Genomic DNA, 23674 nt, shown 5'->3' on the forward strand with positions numbered 1-23674 from the left:
ACACCAAACATGATCAACATAAGCTACATTATGCCTTGCTGCTGAAGCAGAGGAAACTGCAATTAACCCTCACTATTCTTATTCATCTTCATTTCCACATGGCCAGATTCTTGTCGAGGAATGGAGTGTGAAGTGTTCCACGAAGAACATGTGCAACTCTGGGTTGGGTAGAGCCGTATGGCTTATTGGGGACCCTCAAGAGCCTGCTGAGCTGTAGACACAGAGAGCCAGGGCACAACATATGTGTCCCGGTAGCCGACTGGCTGGCTGGGGGTCGGCTGACTGCTCAGACTCCTGTCACAAGTAATAGCTACTCGTCAGCCAGCGAGGTTGAATCCTCTCAGTGTAAATATTCCAAAGCAGCTGGACCTTTCCCGTCTCTCCGTCAGTCCATTACTGCCTCATCTCTTCCGTGAAACACTAATTAGAGGAATCCATGTCTGAGACCATATTCCATATTATCCTAATATTTCCTACACCTTGTAGGACCTTTCAGCGGCTTGCATTGTTCAGAATAGCGGCCTGACTCAAAGATGATGAATGCTAAGAACCACTAAGAAGCAGCTAGAAATGAGCTATTTACACCTAATCAATGTTGGTAAGCTCTGCACTTACTGGGCTATATGTGCATGAGTTAGAATTCATTCAACAAATGCATAGTGGATGTATTTCTGGGTAAAAGGCAGTCTGCTTCCCATACTCACAAATCTCCGCCATGATCCATCTGCGTTCGGTACTCTGGTAGGTGTCCAATACATGTGTGTGGAATGACCCGAATGGGCGCCCGTGTTATTGAACCCCATGCTTCCAACTGAAATGTCACCAAAAAAGAAGATCGTGTTTTCCTTTTATATTTTTATAAAATCCATTATTTTCCTGAACCCTTAAAAAAAAAGAAAGAAAGGTCACAAATTGCCTACACATGAGTGTCACTAAAACTTTTAAAGCAGGACAGGAGCTAACCAAAGTGCACAGGGATGGTTCTGACAACAAAGGAGACTCAGCATATTTTGTTCATTGATAACTTAGGGTTTTTGCTGTCTGGGTAATTACAGCTGTATTTGGAAATGCTTCGTTAACTCCCATTAGCTTATCTGAGGAATGAAAGTATATTTAGAATTTGTCTTCATGTGTACATCTTTATAGTATAAGTAAAGTTACATAGCAAATTTTTTGATCAGCCACAGTTCTTGAGAAATGAGGTATTCTTTTCCGGATTTAATCTGAGTATAACTGTTTAGTTCAGTAGTTGGTGCTGACAGACCTTCCTAATCTATATCAGTATATTTTCCTCTAATAGGACATTTTATTTTAGTTTTTGATAATTGGAATTATGCAATGGAGAATTTTAAGCAAAAATGTTATTATTTCTGTAGGTAAAGGAACTACAATTTTTTTTTAAATGTGCCAAATGCATTCCAAATCTTTACTTGTTGGCTGGTTTTGCCAAGTCTTTCTAGTGATTTGCCCTTTTCCCTAAAAGTTCATTGAAAATCTACTTATGTTAACTGTTTATATTTTTGCTTGTTTTTTCTTTCATTTGGAGTTCTTTCCATTCGGGGTTCTGATTGTTATTTTCCAGGATTTGATTAAATCTCCCACTTGTCCATCGGGAGATGCAGACTGTACTGAATTTGCCTCACAACTTATGATGCAGATTGCTGAAAGGGAGTTGATGGTCAGGGGAACTGAGTCACACACAAACCGGCAGGGGCTTACGTTGGCGGGCCTCCAGGCTGCAGAAGTGGGAGTCTGCACGAGTTAGTTGTGATGTGGGGGAGGCGCCGTGAGGAAACCTGCTCATTTGATGAGAGAGCCAGCCAGGGGAAGTAATACGTTTCAGTGATTCGCTTTTGACTTCGGGCATGTCATTGTAGGAAGTAATGCAGCTTGAGAGACAGATGGGAGGACAGCTCCTAGAAGAACCTAAGGCTCTTCATTTTAAAGGCAGCACCCACAACCTGCGCCTGTCGATTCACGATATCACCCATTCCCTCTGGAAAAGTAAATTGCTGGCGAAATATCAGGTAAGGTTCCGGAGCTGAACCAAAGGATTGGAGGGGGACAGCTCCAAGAAAGAAGTCTAAAATTATTTAGACATAAGATATTCCTTTCCTTGAAATTAATTCTGTAACTGTACTTGTTTCTCTAAAATGGTATAGAGTTATTTAGGATTTCTGAAAAATACTCCAGAATATTTGAATTTTTTTCTTAATTCTCCTTCAAATAATTGTACTGTCATTATTTTATTTTTAGAAAAAGGACTTCCAAGTCCATCATTTCAATTCGTTTTCAGAATGAATGCTAACACTGAATTGATAAAAACAACCTCAAAAATGCCTTCGTGAGGGAAAACGGAAGAACAGTGTTACCCCCCGTACCACAAATTAGACCCCAGCCTTGCTAGGAAAATACCTTTACCTCGAAAACCTGGAACGAACACCAATTTGGAAATTGAAATAGCACCTACAAATAAAGTCTGATCAGGATTTTATTAGATAACAGCATAAAAATACTGGTCCAAAGTCTCACTACATGGACACATGGGAAAAGCAGAGGCCTCTCCAAGGGGTTGTCACCCCGCCCCCAATGTCTCTGAGCCTGAGCTCCCAGGAGGCTGTGCGACAGGATCTCTAGCCTCATACCCAGTCTCAGGAGATGCGGACACACTTCGATAAGCTGCAAGTCCATGTCTATACGCATGAGAATCCAATCCCACACCCCAGTACTGCAGCTCCACAGGCTGTGACTTCCTGATAGAAGTCAGTGAACATACTAAGAGTGAAGGGAAGATTTCCAGCTCATTCTTAGTCTCGTAGGTCTAATACTTACACATGAGTTGTGGGAAACAAACTTCCTAGCTTGCTAACACTCGGGAGCTTTCATAGGGGGTGCCTACCAGACTATTCTGTTTAACTCAGCACTCGGTAGAGGGATCTGGCTTTTGACTTTCTCCTGAAATCTCTCCCTTTGCTTTCTTCTCTCCCCTCTTTAGCAACTGCCATAAAATCCCATAAATCTTTCCCTTTTATGAACAGTATCCTTTGTGCAATCAGAATGGCAAATACTATTTTAATAATAATGATAATCTGACAGTAGTTCAAGCCAAGCCTGGCTGAATTCCTACCATCTGCCAGACACCCGTGCACTTTGATTTATCTCATTTAACCCCGGCAGGTCTATGATTAGGTACTCTTTTGCTTACTTTTTCACAGATAAGGAAACTGAGGCATGGGAAGGTTAACTTACCCCCACAACACCAAGTCAGCAAGGGGAGGGTGTTCTCATTTATACTGAATTGGGCTCCAGTGCCTCTGTTCTTAACCAACATATTCTCCCACTTCTTTTTTTTTTTTTAGTGTATCAACCTTTTCTTTCCTTTATGGAAATAAGATTCTAGGATGGGCTCTTTAAGGTGGTCCAGACTTTTAGAAAATGTATGTCTGTTAGAGGCTTGGTGCTTTTTAGGCCAAGGATTTTCTGCGGCAGCTCATCGGGGCCCCCAGTGTCCCGCTTGCAGTGAGTTTTGGTTTTCCCCGTCCTGTGTAGAGGGAGCACATAGGCATGAAAGGGAACTGGGTCAGTGCTTTATTCTTTAGACTTTCTTTGCTTTTCTCCAGAACACCACGGCAGGGATTCCTTTTAATGAGCAATGACTGGAGTGTGTAGGTTTTATTTTGGGAATTCGCTAAACTTTTGAAAACCCACTTCCGATGGCCTCTTTTATAAATGACGGGGAAGTGGCAGACTGGTTAGGTATATAGATTCCGGAGGCTGAGTCCCTGGGTTCATATCTCAGCTCTGCTACTTACTAGCTGTGGGATTGGAGAGGGGTGGGGGAGATGGTATTTAACATCTCTGGGCCTCTGTTTTTTCATCCGAAAAGTGGGTTGGGATGTCCTTATGCACGGGCGTCTCTCTCGAGGATTAAATAAGGTAACATGTACTCCTGAGAAAAGTATTTGGCAGGCAGTGTCTGAGAGTTGCTTTTGGTGTTAGTCCCTCATCGGCAGTTAACATGGTTATATCCTTTAGGAGATTCCATTTTATCATATCTGGAGTGGGTCTCAAAGAAACCTCCACTGCACATTCACCCTGGAAAGATTTAGCCTGAACACAGTGGAGCTGGTTTGCAAACTCTGCGTGCGACAGGTGGAAGGAGAAGGGCAGATCTTCCAGCTCAACTGCACCGTGTCAGAGGTAAGAAGCTCTTGCCTGCCCCAGAAATCAGGGGAGACAATGACCTTGCAAAGGAGAGGGGCGTGTGGAGGATAAAGGTGTCTCAACATAGGCCATGGGGGAAGTCCTGAAACGCTTGGTATAGGTCCTATTTATTAATAGAGTGATATTTTTAATGAACACAGGGAGCAAGATATAGAAAAGAATATAATAGGAAATCCTTTTTGAAAAATAAACCTTTTCTATTTTAGGTCATGAATTTAAGGATCATGTTCTAACTTTTTACGACCGATCCGAATTTCAAGTGCAAGGTAGAATTTAAGTGGTGTGTACATGGAGTCACTTTTCTCGAAGCATCCCTTGGTGCCCCGTGTTCTCCCCATCCTCCTTTTGTGCAGCAGAAACCTCCACACTGGAGGAACAAAGGAAAAAGAGAGTAAGCCAAATGGTCAGAAGGCAGCATTTCCCGGGGCCTCTCAGCCAAGCTCGAGCCCCTGGCTGAACCACAAAGTGCAGGACTGTCATATATTTTAAAGCTACAGTGGGACAGTCGATGATTTAAAAGACTCTCTCCCTCGCTGTCTCATGCACAGTGACGAATGAAATGTCACTGTCTGCGGTGTGTTTCGTGCTCCATTGTTGTATTTAAAGACTGTCTTCCTTGGCAAACCAAGGAGGGGGAAAGCATGTCGGGCTCCAGGACGCTCCATCCTTCTTTCCCACAGCCTGCCGAGAGCCACGGCCACCATTTCCTGCTGTAGTTCCATGAGACTTTTGACTCATAAACAACTTTAGTCACAGACCCTGGTGACATTCATAAGGAATGATCTCGGTGTCAGAGCGCCATGGCAACCGTCCGGCCCTCCAAGGCGCAGGCCCTATCTCCCAGGCACACAGCACCACCCCTGCTGGCTCAGGAGGGTGTTTTCACTTTCCAGGCCCAGCAGGTCTGCAAAGTTCAATAACCACCCAGCTCCCGTGACAACAAAGGCTGCGGAATTTTGGAGGGGGGGCGAGGATGTCTGCTCCTTTGATGCTTGCTTTCAGTTCAGTGTGAACGTTTGCTGTGTGATGAAAAGCTGGATGAGGCGCGGCGGCCGCACGTGAAAGGGAGCTGTTCAGTGGCCCCCACCACCTCCACCCAGCCTCCCCCGCCCCCCATCAGGGCCATTGCTGGGCAAGGACAGTTTTGCAAAGTGTGATCACCATTTAAGGACTTTCACCCTTGTGCCAAGGTAAAGGAAAGATGATTTCTTTTGCAACTTGGTGGCAGTCAGAGAGGCCAGCCGTCAGTCCTGCTGGAGGCCTTTGGCCGCGAGTGACAAACAAGCACATTTCTCTGAAGGAGGGGCAGAAATGACTGGAGTCATATGACTTTGGGGATTATGGGGCACTCTGCTGCCTTTACTTCTGGGTCACCGAGTCCCACCGCTATGGTTAGCATTTGAATTCGGGTGCATGTGGCCCACAGAGGGGGGACGTGTGGAGCTGGGTACTGATGCTGAGGAACAAGGCTCAGCTCTGAACAATTGATTCTGGAGAGCCCTGAGCCCTGGATCCTCATCAAAAGCTCCGAGTAGGGGTACACTGTGACTGACAAACCGTAACCAAACAGAGAAAAGACGCCATTTGTGGTGTCTTTCTCCTGCACGGGCCTCCTTCCTAGGGTCACAAGGCTAGCTGGCAGGTGGCCTGGGGTTGCAGTTCCAAAGTGCTCTCTTCCAAGAACAAGCTGACTTGCCAGGAATGTGCTGCCCCCTCCCCCCAGCCACCCACCACTCAAGGCACTCACCAGCAGTCATTTATAAAGCCATGGCCCTTGGCCTCTCTAGTCAGGAAGGACCTGTTGCCCCCCAGGGAGACCAGGCTGTGCTTGACATAGACCGTGGGGATGTCAAGAGTCGGCCAATTGTTCTTTACTGGGTGCTTTGGCCAGAGATTCCTTAACAAGAGACAAAGCCTTTAGTCTCACAGAGATGGAGTTTAAGAATGAAAATGTCTGAAAGAATAAAAGCAGGGGCATGAATGCACGCCCAAATGTAAATAATGAAAAATTTTATTTTATTTTTTTAAGAGGGCTATGGGGGTAGTAATAACAGTGAAGCTACCCATCAACAACAAGAGAAAAAACAGTGTAGAGAAGAGAGGGAAATTTAAAGTCTCGTCAGGCTTTCTACTTAGTGGTAGCCATACACAGAGACCTATGGTAGGAAATTCCCAAATGGACAGGTCCACGAGGATATGGGCAGTCACTTCACCCCTCTCGCCTCAGGTTCGTCATGTGTAAATTGGTATGATAATAAAGGATGAACTTTTGTGAGAAACAAATGAGTGAATGTTAGTGAGTGCACTGAACAGAACTTGGCTCATGGCCCATGTTCAGACAGTGTTCATCATTATTGGTCCCGTTGATGCTGTTAGGATTACTGAGTTCTTGAGTAAACTGCCTCTACAGTCTGTGGCATCTGTCATCAAAGTGAACTTTAGATTCCCTTTCTATCAAAATAGTAAAATAAAACCTCAGTCAGCCACTATCAAAATAAAGGAATGAAAAATAAATCTCAATAAGTAAATGAATAAATATTAGTTCCCAGAGTAAAGAAGATGGCTGTCTTCCCAAGTTGGTTGATCACACCTTGCTTTAGTTCATAGCTTTGAACCCTGGAAAAGGTGGAACTTCGGGAGGCAGTATTAGTCATTTGTTTGACTGATTCCCAGATAAAAGTAACAATTATAGTTTCCCACATTTGCGAGACCTTACAACCACTTTCTGTACACTTTTTGTACATGAAGAATAATACTTAAAATGCGCAAAGTAACATCAGCCTGTTGAACTTATCCCATCTACTTACTCTTCAGTTTTCTATAGCCTGTTTAAACAACTATTAGGAAAATCTAGTTTTTTGAGGTGACTTCAGGAAGGAGAGTCAGAACACGGGAGTGGAAAGTTGTTACTCCCACACAGTGCTGAAAATGTGCGCACTCACCCACAGCAGCTGTTGGGCTAATGTTGAAAAATCATATGTTTAACTGAGAGAATCGTGGCATCAGAGACAGACGGTACCGATATCACAAACGATTATTGTAATAAGCATTCTGTAAGAATAAACTCTACTCTTACCTGGAAGGAAAGGAAGAACTAATAGCAACTGAAATTTTTAGATGAAATGTAAATGTATATTTTTCTTTTACCTCCAAGCCCGTTGTCATCCATCTGATAAGAGAGACAAGGAATTATGCCCTAATGGGCTTACTGCATCCACAAAGAAATAGGCACAGTAGTCAGGGCTGGTGACTCGGGCCTCAAAGGCCCACATGAAGTGGTGAGGGTTTTTACTCACCAGGAAAAGGATGGCAACATGAATATGTGGCAGACCCTCCTGAGAGGCAGGCCTGCGTTTACCTGGCCTTTACTTCAGGATTTAATGGTGAGAAGAGTCATATTATTAGTCACGTTTACTTGGAGGGAAGCTCAACATGAGTCAGTGGGGTGGGCTTCTATCAGGAGGCAGCTTTATACTCCTTCTGTACTAGGAAACCTATTTTCTCTCATTTCAACAAGTATGACTTGAGGAACTTCTGTGTGCAGAGCACTGTGCTGAGTATCGTAGGGTTCTGAGGATGACAAAAATACTTTCATCTCCGAGAAATTTGAGCAATCAAAAGAAGTAAACACAAAAATATGGCCAACATGCCTAGGGCAGGCAGAATGTGTGGACCGGGAAAAGTGCTGCCGGAGGTCCCCGGTTGGTGGTTTTGGGTGGGTTTGCTCAGGGGAGTCCCAGGGACATGTCTTTGGTCCAGACTTTGAGAGGTTTGCCTTACAGGGATTCAGGGAAAGAAGAACTATGAGAGGTAGAGTCTTAAAAAAAAAAAAACGCTAGGGACAGTGAGCGGTCCAGTCTGAGATGAGTTTGAGTCATGTCCAGGCAAGAGGAGAAAGGGATGGGTTGGATTGTCAAGGGAGGGGAGCACAGGGGGATGGGGCCCCTACTCCATGTGAGGCCCGGCTCTGCACTAAGCATCAGCTCTGGGGCCTCATACCAGCCGATAAGGCAGGTGGTGCTAATATCCCGCACTGTGTAATTAAAAGTGGGGACTCCGTGTGGTAGAAGGAGCATTTAAGGCTTCTATATATTAATAAGAGAGAGAAAAGGAGAAACATCAGTCTGACACTTTGGGAAGATGAGTCTGACAGACTGGGATAGACCACAGGCAAGCAGTAAGGAGATGCTCTTTAGTATCTCTTAGAGACTCGTTTGCTCTTGCAGCAGCAAGAAGAATCTCTGGGGACAGAAGTCAGAGCTCCACAAAGCAGACGCTCCCGGAGCAGACCTAATCTTCACGGCCAGCAAGGGACGGTCACATCTGGGGACATGGGGGCTTTCCTTCTAGGCCCTGTCCTTACTGTCCCCATAGGAAGGATAGCCTGAGTGATGGCACCAAGCTGGGGAAATACCATGTAATTTCTCTTCACTTCCACCTCCCCAACCCTTTGCACACACATTTTTTTTTTTTTTTTTTTTTTTGCCTAATACAAGCGATGAAGTGCTTTGGTTCAGAAATCCCCAACGCAAATCCGTTGATAAACACCACCACCTGCCCCCGCGTCACTCTTCTGGGCCCTCTTGTTGAGCCCTGTGCCCGGGAGGTCAGAAGCCCTCTCCCCTCGGGGTCCCTTGGAAGGAGCTCTGCCAGGTGCGGGGAATGAGCTGCAGGCCGCGTCCCCATCCGGGGACTCCAACCCCCATTTAGTGCTGATGTGTTTCATTCGTACCAGTCTTTGAACTGGCATGTGCTGGAGTTAACACGGAGGAGCCCATGGAGTCCTCAGAGGCTCACTTTGCCGGCGGGGGCTGGGGGGTGGGGTTAAGGCCAAATACTGTGACGGCAACAACAACGCCCCCGTGTGTTATAGGAAAGAATTTGTTTTGCTCTAATGCGCGCTCCAAGCCTCTGGGTGAGACCCCGTGCGGCGGGATCACACAAGCCTAGCAGTGAGCCTTGCCAGTCAGCCCCAGAATACAGAGCATGCCGTCGGTCTACACCGGGAAACACCGATGATCCCCACGGGGCAGCCAGGTTTGGGGGGCTATGGGCAGGGGTGGCACTGCCCCCCTGAGCTGAGCACTCTGCACGGGACCAGAGACTTCATGATGACTCAAACTACACGTGGCTAATTTATCCCGCAGCAACTAATTATGTACACCAAGAAGTTACCTGCTTTAGAGAGAGAGAGAGAGAGAGATGACATTTAAAGTAGATTAAGTAGATTTTCTTTTATTGCTTTAATAGTTCTCAGGCAACATTTGCTTTTGCTTTTCCAACCAGCAGAAGTGATCAGAAAATGATTAGAGTTTCTCCTACAGATGAAATTCAGATTTCACATTTGTGCTGTTTTATGAGCTGAAACTATTTTAAGAGCCAATTTATGGTTTTCTCTCCTAAAATTAGATTTAACAAAAATAAGGGTGTACAGCAATTGGAGGATGCCATTAGCGCTTGCCCTAAGGCAATCCACTGTGTTCGCCATTTTCTTTAAAAAATTAGTCTTAATTTGATATCATTTGGAGGTGGGCTGTGTTCCATTTCATTCGACAAACGCGGAACCGACTCTTCTTCTGCGGAGGTTAGAGAGAGAGAATTGACTTGGGCATTTGCCCAGGGCATTCCCCTCAGGGTCACACAGTCTCTAGAAGCTCTGCCTTCTAATCTCAGATCTGTTCATTCTCAAAGAACTGCCCTTTTGAACATTTCTCCTCTCTTGAAATCTAACCCTTTAGGAGTATGGATAGTCCTCTCTCCTCCTTCATCCTGAAAAGGATGAGAGAAAAGCCGTTACTGTATCACACCAGAGGTCCCACCTCGCCCAGCCCAGTCCATAGTGGAAACCTATACATCCAAGGCTGTGCAAAGTCAGCCCAGCACATCCCTCTTCTTCTCAGCCAGGTCACAGCTTTCGGCTGGGAAGAAGCCATTCTTACCAAGAAGAAGAATAGCACTCATTCTCTTCTTACTGTTCAAAGCAAGGCATTATGTCGATTGGTTCAACAGAGCTTGCTTTTGTCTTCTTTGGAAATAATGCTGTGTTGTTCCTGTGCCTGAACTTACAGGAACCCACTGGCATCGATCTGCCTCTGCTGGACCCGGCGAACACCATCACCACCATGACGGGCCCCAGTGCTTTCAGCATCCCTCCCCCTATCCGGCAGAAGCTCTGTAGCAGCCTGGACGCCCCACAGACCAGAGGGCATGACTGGAGGATGCTGGCCCATAAGCTGAACCTGGACAGGTGGGTGTGGCCAGGCTTCAGGACTGGTTTCTGTTAGACTTAGAGCTCTGCGGCTGGTAACTGTTAGACTTAGGGTAGCGTTTGGTTTTTCTGGGTTGTTTTTGTTTTTGTTTTGTTTGGTTTTCCTATCCATCCATTTACTTTTCATTCTGCAAACCTGTGTGAAGCTTCTTTTTTGTATCTTGCACCATGGTCTTGCAAAGGCATCGTTAAGAGATATTCGGGGGGCTTCTCTGACAAGCTAAGTATCGAGTTTTGTGATCCACTTTGCAAAGCTGATGGGCTAAATCCCCGTAAATAATATGTCCCTTCACTTAAAGTAATTGTCTTTCCTCATCTCCTGTTGAGCAGGACCTACCCCTGGATGCTTAATTAACATGCTAATCACTGCCTTGACATTGAGTTATAAAGAGACCTCAAGAGCCTCCTCTTTGTGGAATGCTGCCATCACTATCAAGCACAAAACATGGCATGACCTGTCAAAGATGATCAGAGCATGGTCTGGAAAGAAAACATAAGTGTCTTGATTTCCTGTTTAGGATATGACCCATAGACATCTCGTCTCTTAAATTATCTTACTCAGAGTTGAGGTTAACAAAGTTAAACATCGCGTCTCCTGTCTGGGGCTGATCTAATTAAGTGTGTGCTAGTTATTTAGGATGGCTCACTGTAAACCGCAGCTTCTCCAGTGGGACCTGGAGACTTAAAAGATAAATGGAGAGACAGAAGGGGTGAGTACCAACTGCAGAGAAAACTAGATCTGTATATCTCACCATTCAGCACACTTTCCCATTCCCAATTGCAGGTACTTGAATTACTTTGCCACCAAATCCAGTCCGACTGGCGTAATCCTGGATCTCTGGGAAGCACAGAACTTCCCAGACGGCAACTTGAGCATGCTGGCGGCTGTCCTGGAAGAAATGGGAAGGCATGAAACCGTAGTGTCTTTAGCAGCAGAAGGGCAGTATTGACCCATGGCGGGACTGGAAGTGAAGGACGGGAAGGCACTGGGGGTCTGTGGCCATCCAGGGCATCGCCGTGGAGAAGGAAATCCAGAGTAGACCATGACCGATGAGTTTCACAGGCAAGACTACAAGCGGGAGAGAGAAGGCAAGCAGACGCAGCTGCTGACAGACATGCCCACTGCACGTGGATATCATCACAGGACTTAAGGACAATTGTGTAAATTTGTACCTTGAATTTAGAGACCGACCTAATTTTCCTCTTAGTTGGGCTGTATGCTGTGTGGTACAGGATCTTACAGTTTCCTAGGAAACGCTTTTTATTGCTATCCAGGTATATGGATAAACTTTCTTAACAAACCCAATTTCTACAAACGTTGTTTACATCAGATTGGACAGGGATGCAGACACTGTCCATGGCTCGTTCTATTTTTGTTTAAATCATTTGAAGTTAAAGCTGTGGACGGTTTGTTGTGTCTATTTCAGATTAGTAATTTACAGAGAAATCACAGACTTTTGCTACAAACTGTGTGCATCAAGTGTCTCAGATAATCCTCCCCATCAGTGTTCTATTTCTAGAACTTGTAGAACCAGTGTTACTGTTTGTATCAGGGAAGTGGAGAATCTAAGTATAAAAGAGAAATAACTAAGACTCCTTATTCCTTGAGGGTACCCGTCTGGTCACCCTCTGGGAATAAAGCTGTAGCATTGCAGGGAAGACCGTGATTCATGTTCAGCCACACAAACAAGCGTTTCTTCACCACGTGTGTGTTTGTAAGATGCAGTTTGAAGTGTTTTGGGTTTTTTTTTATAAAAAAAGTTATCATTATTATTATCACTATTACTATTATTGATGATATTTACAAGTATTCTAGTAAAAGGGTTTTCTTTTAACTTCTGTTTTTGTTAGCAGTACTGTTAGTATTTAGGTATTGACTAGACCTGCCTCACCTTCTGACGGGATTAGGTGGGCGTGGTCACCAGTTTAATTAAACAGGCTTTGCTTCCTTGACCTTTTATCTTTCTTGCATCCTTCTACCCCAGAAACGTAGTCAATGCTTACTGGCTTTGTCAGTCTCTTTTTTCAGCTGGCTCAGGCAAGGTCTTTCTCCTCCAAGTCTTATTGTGAGAAGCGTTCTCAACTGAAGTTCACTGAACATTGTGGTTCTGTGACCGCAACCCTGACACCCCCCCCTCACCCCGGGTACTCTGTCTACTGGAGAGGCTGTGTGCCTGGAGGAAGAGCCTCTGAGCTGGCAACTGGAAACCCGGTTCTCATTCTGGGTGTATCATTGTCTAGCTGTGTTCCCCTGGGAGAGTCATTTAACTTCACTGGACCTCAGTTCCCTCACATGTCAAATGAAGGGGTAGAAGTAGTAGGTCTACTCAAGGTTCTAAAATGCTGGACTCCTACTATGATGTCTCCAGTCTCCTTCATCAGTCCGAGGACCACCGTGGACTCTGAGCTGGATCCTTTAAAGAGTCAGCTAGTCTCTTGCCCAGGCTACTGTATGCCTTCCAAATAGTTCCAGCTTGGAAGAGGAAGATTCTAACCTGTAGCCTATTTGTCACGCTTTTAAGCCTTGTCTCTGGGCTGCTTGCCAAGAGACAGTATCCCTTTATTATCATTTTCTTTCCTCTCTTGGGGCCACTTGCCTTCCTGACCGATTGCAAATTATGTTCTATTATTGTCTTAATCAGACTTTTTTAAATTAAAAAAAATTAACTGAGAAGTAGTCCAAAGACGACTTTGTGTAGACTATGGTATTCCCTTAGAACTGTCACAGGCTCTTTGTTTTAACCCAGGGACTCAATTCATTCAGCAGGTGGGAGATCAAAGGTCAGCAGCCAGTAGCCAAACAACGATTGAACAACAAGCACCCACGTGGATGCATCAGAGCCTTTGAAACATGGCCGTGGTTGACTTTTGCGCTGGAGGTGTACGGGTTGCTGACTGGAGTTGAATGAGAAATCATTCTATATATTTCCCTCCTTCTTTACACATGTAGTTCCTCTTCTATTTTGGTGACTTCTTGATATTCCCAGGACTCCTCCATCCTCCTCACTGAGGAACTACTGATTCTCTGGTATACAGCCTCTTCTCTCACTCCTTTTGTTTCTTATCTTCTGTTTTAGGCATATATTCTAGAACCTGTCTCTCTCAGGCCACCCCCTGCACCATACATAAATCTATGTTATGCTAATGTGAAAGGAAGAGTTTGTAGTAATAAACAAGTTCAGTGGATAAGGTTTGTACCAATGCATATTTGACCAAAAGATAGTAACACTGTATTCTACATAAAAAGATTTTTAAATAGATATTTTTTTAAAAGGAAGAGGAGGAAAGAGAGCTATTGTCCATTACTTCCATTTGAAATAACTTCTCAAGATTTCTCGTCCTTCCTGGTTTGGGAGCTGGCATCTATGGAAATCAAGAATTAGACATCTGAAGGATGCTCAAAGGAACTTCCATGCCTCGTGAAAAGGGAAGAGTGGTTGATTCTATCTAAGTGAGGTACTCATCTGTCATAGAACCTGTTATGTTCCCCATCGAGTGAATGGCAACTCCCTTACGTACAACACACCACTTATGTCAAATAATTTTCACTACGAATTCTGATTTCCTTCTCCTTTGGAGTAAAATAATAGCTGTTAGATTGCTCTCAAACTTAGAAGGTCCAGACTCAACAGCTCATTTCATAGAGAGCCACTTCATCATTCTATGTGACATGTTCCGCCTCTGATTCCTAGGGCTTCTACATAGCTTATGGGGAAGGATGCGCTTACTTCCTTTGGATGGGGGCATGGGGGGGGGGCGGGGAACCCACCTATCATTTGTGCATGGTGCCATCTAGTGGTGCACAACACAATCTACCCTGAGTTTAACAAAAATTCACTAAAAGTTGTTTGGCAAAGGGAATTAAGAGCTAAAGTCAACAGAACCTTTATGACAGCTGTGGGTAAATTTTCACTTCAAATATATAGTTTTCTTATTGTAACACTCTTTTACTTAAATTACCCACACCAAAATTACATCGAGGTTAGTATGTCATCAACTCCTTCTCCCACAATAGGTCTCAAGTTGGTTTTTGGTAATAGAAATGATAGAAATACATAAATATCTGTATAAAACGGTTTCTGAAGAGTTGTCATTTTGGACATTGACATTTTTGATTGGGCCTTTTATGTTTTAAATCTCCTTACTTTTAGTTCTCTAATACTTATTTTTGGAAATGTAAGCAGCATCCACTTCAAAATGTTTTATATATGCAAATGAGAGAACTGTGTCTAGGGAAGCAACAATTGTGATTACTAATGCAGGACTAGAAATAAGCTTCCTTTCTTCTGAGTTTGGCCGTCTAAAGGCCGAGGTTTCATTGTATTTTCGTCTTCTTCTCACCACATTCACTCAGCTTTCCTTAGAGTGATCTGGAAGGAATAGAAATTGGATTCAGAATTGCTAACTGGACACATGGTAATGACAGACGTGTAACAGCTAACAGCCTTTTCACAAACTGTGTGGACACCAACGTGGACACTCACGTCCCCTAGAAGGAAAAATCCCCATCCTCACATGAGTAATACAAGCTCTTCCAGGAAGGCAGGGCAAGATTTTGGGTGAGGTAGCAAATGAAACTGGATAAACCATTCTCCATTTTCATACGTACAATTATTTCAGGTATTTTACTCTCTCAACTCTCAACCAGTAGAGCCATTCTTTAGGAAGAAGTCATGGAGTCTGAGTTTAGGACACTCTGGAAATTAGACATTCTGTAATTTTTTTAAAAAGATAGTTCTCCTACAAGTTAGGTATCTTCAAAGTAAGCATTGAGACGGTGGAATCAAGGCTTTCTGCTTCTGGAGAGGAGCAAATGAGGCTCTCTTATGTCTCCCCATGTCTATCACTGTCAGGACCACAGTGGCTATGCCTTTGGTCTGCTTCTGTCGTCAGCATGTGAGGAAGGGGGCCCGGAAGGTGATCACTAACTTCCCCGAATTCACAAGCCTTTGCCAGTATAAGGTCTGCCCCCATGGGGCCAAGCAAATAAAAACTATATGAAGACCCGCAAGAGAGTGTAAAGAAAGTAGAAGAAGTTTACATGTTGAATTTTCAGTCTTCAAGTTGAATGTGAGCTTTAGCTTTTGCTGAGCAGTTGCTCTGGACAAGTTATCTGTTTCACATGGAGACCTCAGTACCAATCCAAGGCCAATGAGGGAAAGATGACCATGGAAACAGCTGAAATGAAACTGGGTTTTATCCATCTTCTTTGAGAATAGAGGAGCTTTTGTGAATCAGAATGTTGTTGCTTAAAGCCAATTATTTGTAAAGATGATAGTGGTCAATGAGCATTAGATTTTATAGATCCGATAAGGAAAAATATTTTTATTATTGATTATCTCAAGGTAATAAAACATTTTTTTACCTTCCGAGTGCCTCATAGGACCAACTATTACACTTTGGGTTTTTTTGTTTTTGTGGGGTTTTTTTTAACCTTACCGAGCTAATGTTGACTAAAGTCCTTAGAACTTCGTCTCTGTGCAATGAAGTGTTGTTTCTCTACGTTAAGAAATCTATTTGTATAATCTCTGGCTGTAATAATCACTTTGAGAGATTTCCCTTGTATCCGTAATGATTTTTTTTTTTAATGGAATAAGGCATAAGGGAAATAAATGCATTGCAACCAATGTTAAGTTAAAGCTGTGTCCATACAGGTCAAGTTAGCCAAATGGAGTCCTAAGTTTCCAAAATTCATGCCTGAAACCTGCTATTTTTGAAAAGCAGGGAGATGGCATTGTAGGTCACTGGGTAGGTTTTCCCTACAAACTAGGTCTGACAATATACTCCCTGATCCGTCAGACTTATTGGCCCTGGGGTTGCCCCCACTGTCAGGAATCCTACTTTAAAACAACAACAACAACAACAACAACAACAAAAAACGGTCTTCAAAAGAGTTCATGGCTCCCAGCTTTTCCGGTAGGCTTGTCCCCTCTCTGTATTGATTTGTGGTGGGATAGTAATGGTCTCAACTCAACCAAATGTAATATATGCCCCTAGACCTATCTTAGAAAGGTTGAGGGAGGCATCACCGGGACAAACCAATAGGAACTCTACACACATACTTGTACACAAAACCACACAACTCTAAGATGCCGTTTTCCCAGCTGGCTATATACTTAAGACTCTTGGTATTGAAGAGCTCTTCTGGAATCCCAAGTTGGGAATCTCTGCAGAACATCACAAGAGTTAGGGCCCACCCGTTGTTGAGAAGAAAACAAGGAAGCTGCCCCAAGATACAGGCAGCTTGCCCACCAGCCAAAGTGTTTGCTGCCTACCAGCCTCTTCACTTGCCATTTCAGATTTGTGCCTCAGCAAAATGGTAAATTGCTGACGGCCATCAGACTTCAGGGTCCCTTATAAATATTCTCAAGTTCTATGTGTCATCCTTCAATTCCAAAGATCTGTTGGAATTGGCACCATCAGAGCTGCTGCTGGACCTGATGGCACTGACCCAGGGGGGGAATAACCGTCACTTTTGGAGTTCAGAATGTGAATTGTAGGCAGGTGTTGCTGAGCGGTAGCCTAGGAGTAGATGAGCCCTTGACCTCTGAACCTTGGCACTATGGTGAGGCAACATCCAGGAATCACAACCTAAGCTGTCTTCTACATGTTAAAACAAACCTGTCTTAGAACAGCTTGGAAGAGCAAGAAATCGACAGCCAGTGGAAAATGCCTTTCTTTGCCTTTCTATATTCTTAGAGTCTCATGTGACGCCTGTAATCGTAGGGGTGGGAGTTCAAGTGCATACCCCTCCTGGCCTTGGGGAATAGAGAGGACAGCAATCAGAACAAGTTCAGTGAGTGATTTGGGTTCTCCCCTTCACTCTTCCCTAGACCTGCTATTGGTAGAGAAGCCCTCGCCCTTCAGACAAGAATGCATTTAGCCCAATTGCAGGGAGTGTCATCACTGTGTGTGTGTTGGAGGTCAGTGTTGGATGTGTTCACTGAGTTGAATGTTGAGCTATAGCAAGTTGGTGACCTTCCTCTTTGCTCTTTCTAAAGAAGACAAGCAGTGTTTGTCAGAGAAAAACCCCCGGCAGTCTGTGGCGAAGAGCCTGTGTCATCCACCTGCTGTTCCCTTTGGAACAAGTTCAACTGCAGAAATGTCAGATTGAGATTTTGTGCTTTGTCATTTTTCTTTTGGAAACACGACAACACAACTTTGGCTTTTTAGATACAGAACACTTCTTTTGTTGTGGAGTTCCCTCTTGCTGTATCTTCTATGCAATTCCTTTTCTAGAAAATCCCTGGTGGAGGAGTGCTCTCTGGGCATCCCATCCGCCATGCCGCTGTGTGGTGGAGGTGAGGGATGCCCGCTCTGGGTGTGGCTCTTCTCTCTCCCTGCTGCCTCTCCCCCCTTTTTCCTGCAGTCCCTTGGTTTGTAAATTGCCTGCATTTCTTCTGTCAGCCAACATGTACAAAATGTAAGAAAGAATTTTTAAACAGGTAATAAATTATATTTATAAGCAACAGAGAGTGCTACCTCCTTTGTTTCTTCTTACCTTTTTTTTTTAAGTAGGCTCCATGCCCAGTGTGGAGCTCAATGTGGGGCTTGAACTCACAACCTTGAGATCAAGACCTGAGACCAAGAGTCGGGCACTGGGGCGCCTGGGTGCCTCAGTTGGGTAAGCGTCTGCCTTCGGCTCAGGTCATGATCCCGGGATCCTGGGATCGAGTCCCGCATCAGGCTTCTTGCTCAGCAGGGAGCCTCTTTCTCCCTTTCCCTCTGCCTCTCCCCCTGCTTGGGGGTGCACATGCTCTCTCTCTTTTTGTCAAATAAACAAAATCTTTTTTTTTTTAAGGAAGTTGAGGATTTTTTTTTAAAGATTTTTTTTATTTATTTATTTGAGAGAGAGAGAATGAGAGAGAGAGAGAGAGCACATGAGAGGGGGAAGGGTCAGAGGGAGAAGCAGACTCCCCACTGAGTAGGGAGCCTGATGCGGGACTCGATCCTTAGACTCCAGGATCATGACCTGAGCTGAAAGCAGTCGCTTAACCAACTGAGCCACCCAGGCGCCGGACAAATAAACAAAATCCTAAAAAAAAAAAAAAAAAAAAAAGAGAGACACTTAACCGACCGAACAACCCAGGGAACCCCTCCTTTTTTCTTCATAACAAAATGCTCCCTCTGTGTGAAGAGTCACCCTGTGTCTCTTCAGCAGCACAGAAAAGCTCTTAGATCCTGCAGGGATGGTAATCACAACCTCCCTTGGGGACCGGATGAGGTTCTAGGATTGGTACCTCTCAAGTTTCTCTGTACACTGGAATCAGCTGAGGAGCTTTAGAAACTATTAGTGCCTGACTCCCAATCTCAGAGATCCTGATTTTATAGATCCAGGGTGTGGTGTGGTTGTTAGGAGCGTTTAATGCCCCCAGGTGATAGTGATGGGCAGTTAATGGGGAGACCCAGAGTCTTAGAAGAGTGGCATCAAGGGGCGCCTGGGTGGCTCAGACGGTTAAGCGTCTGCCTTCAGCTCAGGTCATGATCCCGGGGTCCCGGGATCGAGTCCCGCATCAGGCTCCCTGCTCAGTGGGGAGCCTGCTTCTCCCTCTGCCTGCCGCTCACTCTGCTTGTGCTCGCTCTCTCAAATAAATAAAATCTTAAAAAAAAAAAAAAAAAAGAAGAAGAGTGGCATCAGAAGGCCCTGGGGAGCTTGTGGATAAAAGGAATATGAAGCCCTACCCTAAGAGATCGGACTTTAAATGACATTTGCAAACAACTGCACTACTAGGTAGGAAATGAAAGGTGAGCCCAGAGCTGTAGCAAATGCCAGCACACAGACATGTTCAACTTGGTACAGGACCTTCTGAGAGTGGGGTCATCTGTATGTCGCCATTGTAACCAGAAAAAATAACTTAGAAGATGACCAATGCCAAGAGAAGACTCTGTTCTCCCCAGCTGGGATTCACTATCCGTCTGCCTTTAAGTCCTATGAACGCCCAGAGCATACAGAAGGGGGCCGCGAGGGGGTGGAAGAGGTGAGCCCACAGCAACCTGTGACTTCTTTTCACTGTCCCTAGCTTTATATCCCGTGAGCTAATATCAGTAAGGAAAAGCAATATTGATGAGCACCTGCCATGTGCTTGGAGCGGGGCCTTCCCGTACTTCACATATTCATCTCATTTGTTCCTCCGAAGAGCCCTTTGAGATGGGTATTTTTATCCCATTTACAGGGGAGAAAATGGTGCTCAGACTATGTACTTCCACAGAAGTGAGAAAGTGCAAACCATGGAACGTGAGCCAAGTTGATCTGAATCCCAGCGCCGGGATGAATTCTCTTGGCATAAGCGCAACGGGCTAAACACAGCCAATCACATGAAAACTCCCGAGTCCCCAGGAACGCCGATGCAAGCCTTCCTACATACTCTCCGTGCCCAGACAAGTCTGGGTTTCCTCTCTCCTGATCCAGGCTCCAACAGATCTCCTCAAAACTTAACTTTCTATGCTGCCTTCCAAGAGTCACACTCCAGGAAAAAATCCCCTAATACCTTCCCTCTCCCTTTGCAGAGGGCTTTCTCTTGTCCACGGGGACACTGTTCCCAGGGCAACAGCAATGGCCTCAGTCCCCCATACCCCACATAAGTCCTAGTTGGGAGGAAAGTTGGGGTCTTTCTCCTACTGTTCTGTTGCTTCCAGACCACTGCCCTTGCGTGGAACCCTCTGCTGTGCATTTCGGCCCATCAGGCCCAACTGGCCCCGGTCTCTACTCTCTGCCCTCACAGACTGCACCCCCCCCCCCGCCATTCTCCTGTGGCCCTTGTAACCAGAGAGTGGCTGGAGAGCTGTGGAGAGCTTGGCCTCGCCATGTTCCTTTTCTTAGACTGCCTACCATCCTTGGGAGCTCCAGGATCCACAAAGACCGATCCAAAGGCCTGCCTTTTAGGTTCCTCTTTTGTTACCAATAATCTTGTCCACTAACGAAATCCTCCACTCCTGAGATCACACCCTCCCGCCTGTCCTTAGCCTTGTTGCCCACCCCCCTGAAGCAGGACGCGGGCCACAGTCCCTTTCTCTGTCGCTGCTAATAGGCAGGCCACCTCAACCCCAGCGGGGTTCTCTGTGCTGGGACCTAGTCTCCCTCAACCCACCAGCTTAAAGTGCCTCCACTTTAATCCCTTCCCGACTCTGGGCCACTTCAGCCATCTCCCGGATGTCGGTAGGCCACATTCTGCATGATCCATTGTTGCACATGTCCGAAAACCCTCAACCCTGAATGAATCCATCTGTTGTGGTCTCCAAGCCTACATTTTGGGAGCTGACAGAAACTACACAGAAAGGTGGCCCTATGACTTTGTACCGAGAGCTAATCTTCAGTAGCGGCCAAGTGCTGACTTCATGCGCGACGCATGGATTATTTCATCTTCAGAAGCGCTCCATGCACCAGATGCTAATATTATCCACCTCTTCAAGGAACAGAAATGGGGTCTTTGAGAAGTGAACACAGGCCTACTGTCGCACAACTGAGGGGATGAGAGAGGCTCCACACAGGCTGCCTCGCAATCCACAGGCCATACTCTGGGCTACTAAGCCACACACTTGGTCTCATCAGCGAACTGGGCCCTCGGGGCTGCCCATAACCATCTGGGCTATAATTTTGCACAGTGCAATTTTAAACTGCCTCAATTCTCCCAGACCACTGACTTCCCTACCTTTCCTCTCACCCTCAACAGATGACTGTGCCTCCTAATTACAGAGAAAATAGAAGCCATCAGACCATTTCTCCTGCTCTCCCACCCCAAACATACAAACTTACCTGCATCACTCTCTTTCATGGCTGCCTTCCTGCCTGTTCCAAATGTGATATTTTCAAAGCCAGAAAAGAGGCACAACTATACGATAACAGACATGTTCTTTCCAAGGGGAGAAAGAAACCATTTTATTTCGGGGAATGTTAAAACAAAGCCATATACAATTTGTAACAAATACAATTGTTTGTTCCCTAGTCCTGAATAATTACAGTATATACAAATTCAATAAGGCACTGGTTCCCGAAAAGAACACAAATGAATCTTCTTTTGAAACAGACAACAAAACCCCTTATATATTGCCAACTTTTCTCCCAAAAATATGGCATTGTGTTTTGTTTTGTTTTACAAGAAGAATCATAACTGCTAAATTAAATCACTTCTGATGCCACGTCTTTCATTCCCACTGCTGTGTGACTGGGTTTTCTAAGGAGATATAACTACAGAACTATTCAAGTTTTAAAAATTCGGCTTCTTTCAGTGCCCTTCTGCTCACAAAGAAGAACCAACAACGTAAACCACCGTAACTTCTAATGAGTATGCATGACTCTTAGGAACATGAAATTCTGTCATTATTCAGTATTTCCTATACCTGACTCTACAACGATTGAAATGTGTCAAAGGATTCCCTGTACATAAAATCGTGGCATGTTTTCTAAGAAGCTTTATGTTTAAAGAATAAAAAGAAGGATCACGAGTGACTTGGGAGTGGTGCTTTCCGGCAGTCAAAGGCCTGTCTCCTCCTACACAATGTTCATAGCACTGTCCCTTGTGACTTAACCAACTACACGCTTTCATAAATAAATATTATGTTTCATTTAGTACTTTATCATCCATAATATTTTACTCTCTAATCCACATAATGGAGTTGTGCCAGACTCCAAACTGAGCATAATATTTATATATACATATATATTTATATAATATATACACACATACATAAACTCTAAACCTGAACATCTTAGCATACCAAACTTATATTAGCTAACAACTAATATTTTAAGATTCCCCCTGAAAGGGAGGGAGTGATTAGGAGAAAAATCTTAGTCTCTGAAAGAGTCCTGAAAGGAGGCAATCAACTATATTAATTTCCAGGTTCCCCCTTATTCTATTGAAAGACAAAACAAAAAATAAAATAAAATAAAATAAAATTCACTTCTGAGCTACTAAAAATTTAAAAACCAAAAAGGATTATTTGGAAGTGAGTAGGTAGTCTCTTTAAGAACAATTTAGTATTCCCTAAGTAAGGCAGATTTTGGTAAGACACAAAGAAAACTCTACTCATAAATAAATTCCTATCTCATTGAAAGACTCTAATAACTAAATGGATCTTTTTAAATATCTCAAGAATAATTTTTAAGTGTTCATAGTGAGTAAATCAGGTTGAGAATTAGAAAGTAAGCTCTAGATTTTTCCAAAACAACTAAACGAATAAAACAGAAGAAATTTGGATGTTTTAATTTCTTCCCATCTTTCATTGGAACCAACACCTCACTAAAAATCTAGTTTACTTTCAAATCATTGCCTCCCCACAAAATATTTTGATTTGAAGTTATCTATGTATAAAAATTTGCCAAAAAGAACACAAATTTTTATCTAAGAGGTAAGCAAACCCAACCTCGTTTAAATTGAGGGAAAACCAAGAAACACAAACGTGTCCCCACTTAACGGGCATCCGTGTTTACTCATTTGTTTGTAGATTATCAAATTAGAGGCACTGAAGCTTCTCTCCACGGCTCAGATGATTATCACACGTAGTTCTAGGTACATATTCCTTCTAGGCTATAACAAAGAATACAATTTGACACGAGGGAAAGGAACATTTGTTTACATTGCTATTCAGGTGATTTTAATATCACTACAAGCAGCATTCTGATTACAATTATATTTAGAAACTAACTGTGATCTTTGAAACACAGAAATTTTGTTCCTTTTCAAGGGTTAAGAAAATCTTTGTTATAAACAAAATGCAAGTATGAAGCACTGGGAAGTGAATGCTTAAGAGTGGAGAACACCAGTTCTCCTTCTGTTCTCCCAAACTTACGCAGGGTTCACAACCACTCTGTGCTCTGAGAGCCTTTCCGGATGAACAAGTCACCAGCTGCAAGCCTCCTTCAGAAGTGAGGAGAATATTTTTTTCATTTTTCTTGCAGCTGTCAATTTTTCAAAAACCCTCCATCCTTCAGGCACCAAGTGGTGAAAATGTGTTATAAAACAGCGCCCCCTGGAGTATTCTGGAAGGAATGTCGTTTTTAAAAGGACCAAGGAAAGGTACTTCCCAATTCTTTACTGAACACTGCACAATTTTCGAGGAAACAAAAGAAAACCAAAGAAAAGTAAGGAAATTAAATGAACACAGTTGAGAGGGGTGCGCACAATTCTGAGCTTTATGTTCCTGTTGCTAAGGAATATTGGCCCTGTCAATGATTTGACTCAC

At 44.2% G+C, this 23674-nt stretch overlaps 1 protein-coding gene across 2 annotated transcripts in view; it reads left to right on the forward strand.

The window, feature by feature from the left end:
- UNC5C (unc-5 netrin receptor C) overlaps window positions 1-11442 on the forward strand; it is a 336648-nt gene extending 325206 nt beyond the window's left edge. For both annotated transcript variants that reach the window (XM_088020228.1, XM_028117791.2), the window contains 4 exons: window positions 1878-2027; window positions 4036-4200; window positions 10293-10471; window positions 11277-11442. In XM_088020228.1, coding sequence (XP_087876354.1) covers window positions 1878-2027; window positions 4036-4200; window positions 10293-10471; window positions 11277-11442 — 660 coding nt within the window. The remainder of the gene's footprint in view (window positions 1-1877; window positions 2028-4035; window positions 4201-10292; window positions 10472-11276) is intronic.
- The last annotated feature ends 12232 nt before the right edge of the window (window positions 11443-23674 follow it).

The sequence above is a fragment of the Eumetopias jubatus genome, unplaced genomic scaffold (genome assembly GCF_037043125.1).
Source record: "Eumetopias jubatus isolate StellerSeaLion01/CBP00866 unplaced genomic scaffold, mEumJub1_p1.0 scaffold_2, whole genome shotgun sequence".
Lineage (NCBI taxonomy): Eukaryota > Metazoa > Chordata > Mammalia > Carnivora > Otariidae > Eumetopias > Eumetopias jubatus.